This window comes from Petaurus breviceps, unplaced genomic scaffold (genome assembly GCF_028583685.1).
Source record: "Petaurus breviceps papuanus isolate PSGF00001 unplaced genomic scaffold, PetGlider_PUasm1.0 115, whole genome shotgun sequence".
Taxonomy (NCBI): domain Eukaryota; kingdom Metazoa; phylum Chordata; class Mammalia; order Diprotodontia; family Petauridae; genus Petaurus; species Petaurus breviceps.
The window spans coordinates 7684127-7684868 of record NW_027185612.1 but is presented as its reverse complement, the minus strand read 5'-3'; the positions used below and the strand labels follow the sequence as shown (position 1 = coordinate 7684868).

At 54.0% G+C, this 742-nt stretch overlaps 1 protein-coding gene across 3 annotated transcripts in view; it reads right to left on the bottom strand.

Annotated features, from left to right (window-relative positions):
* Window positions 1-131, bottom strand: part of EN2 (engrailed homeobox 2) — a 6112-nt gene extending 5981 nt beyond the window's left edge. For 2 of the 3 annotated variants that reach the window (XM_069085087.1, XM_069085099.1), the window contains exons 1-2: window positions 74-131; window positions 25-41 (exon numbers count right to left, since the gene is read on the bottom strand). In XM_069085087.1, the coding sequence (XP_068941188.1) occupies window positions 25-41; window positions 74-131 (75 nt within the window). Of the gene's footprint in view, window positions 1-23 lie in introns of all 3 variants that reach the window. The other variant, XM_069085091.1, reaches the window with a different exon arrangement.
* Between the last annotated feature and the right edge of the window lie 611 nt (window positions 132-742).

Genomic DNA, 742 nt, shown 5'->3' with positions numbered 1-742 from the left:
TGCTGCTGCTGCTGCTGCTGCTGCTGCTGCTGCTGCTGCTGCTGCTGTTGCTGCTGCTGCCTCTGGTCCTCACTCGATGCCGCCGCCGCTGCTGCCGCTGCTTCGCTGTGGCTCTGCTCATTCTCCTCCATGCTGTACACAACAAATCCCAAAATGTTTCTCTCCGGGTTAAAAAAAAAACCGACACCCCCACCCCCTCCAAAAAATCTCACCCCCTCCCGTTCGCACATCCAGCCCCACGCCCGCCCGCCTTCCTCCTCTTTCAGTATCTTTAGTGTATGTTTCTGAAGCCGCCTCTGGCTTCTGTGGCCACTGCGGCGGGTCCTGTTGTTAAAGGAGTGTCTGGCTCCACTCGGAGCGAAAGCCACCTTCACATCCACATCCAGAGAGTTGGTTTGGGGAGGGGGGAAAGCACCCACCCTCGGAGTCACCGAGAGATTCGGAAGAATCTGGTGGCTTTTTTTTTTCTTAAGCAACAACCCAACAGGCACCCACAGCGCCGTAACAATAGTCGGAATCGTGTTAACAGAGGCACCGATAATTCTTCTCCCCCTTCCACCTCCTCCCCCCTTTTAAAAAAATCCTCCTCTCCTCTCTGTCTCTGTATCTCTTCCCTTTTTTCTTCCTCCTCGTCCTCCTTTCTGCTGCCGCTATCACTGCCGGTCAAGGTTTTAATTCTGGACACCAAAGCATCCTTTTCTCCCAAAGGCATTCATCATTCCACTTTACTGCCCACCTCCCA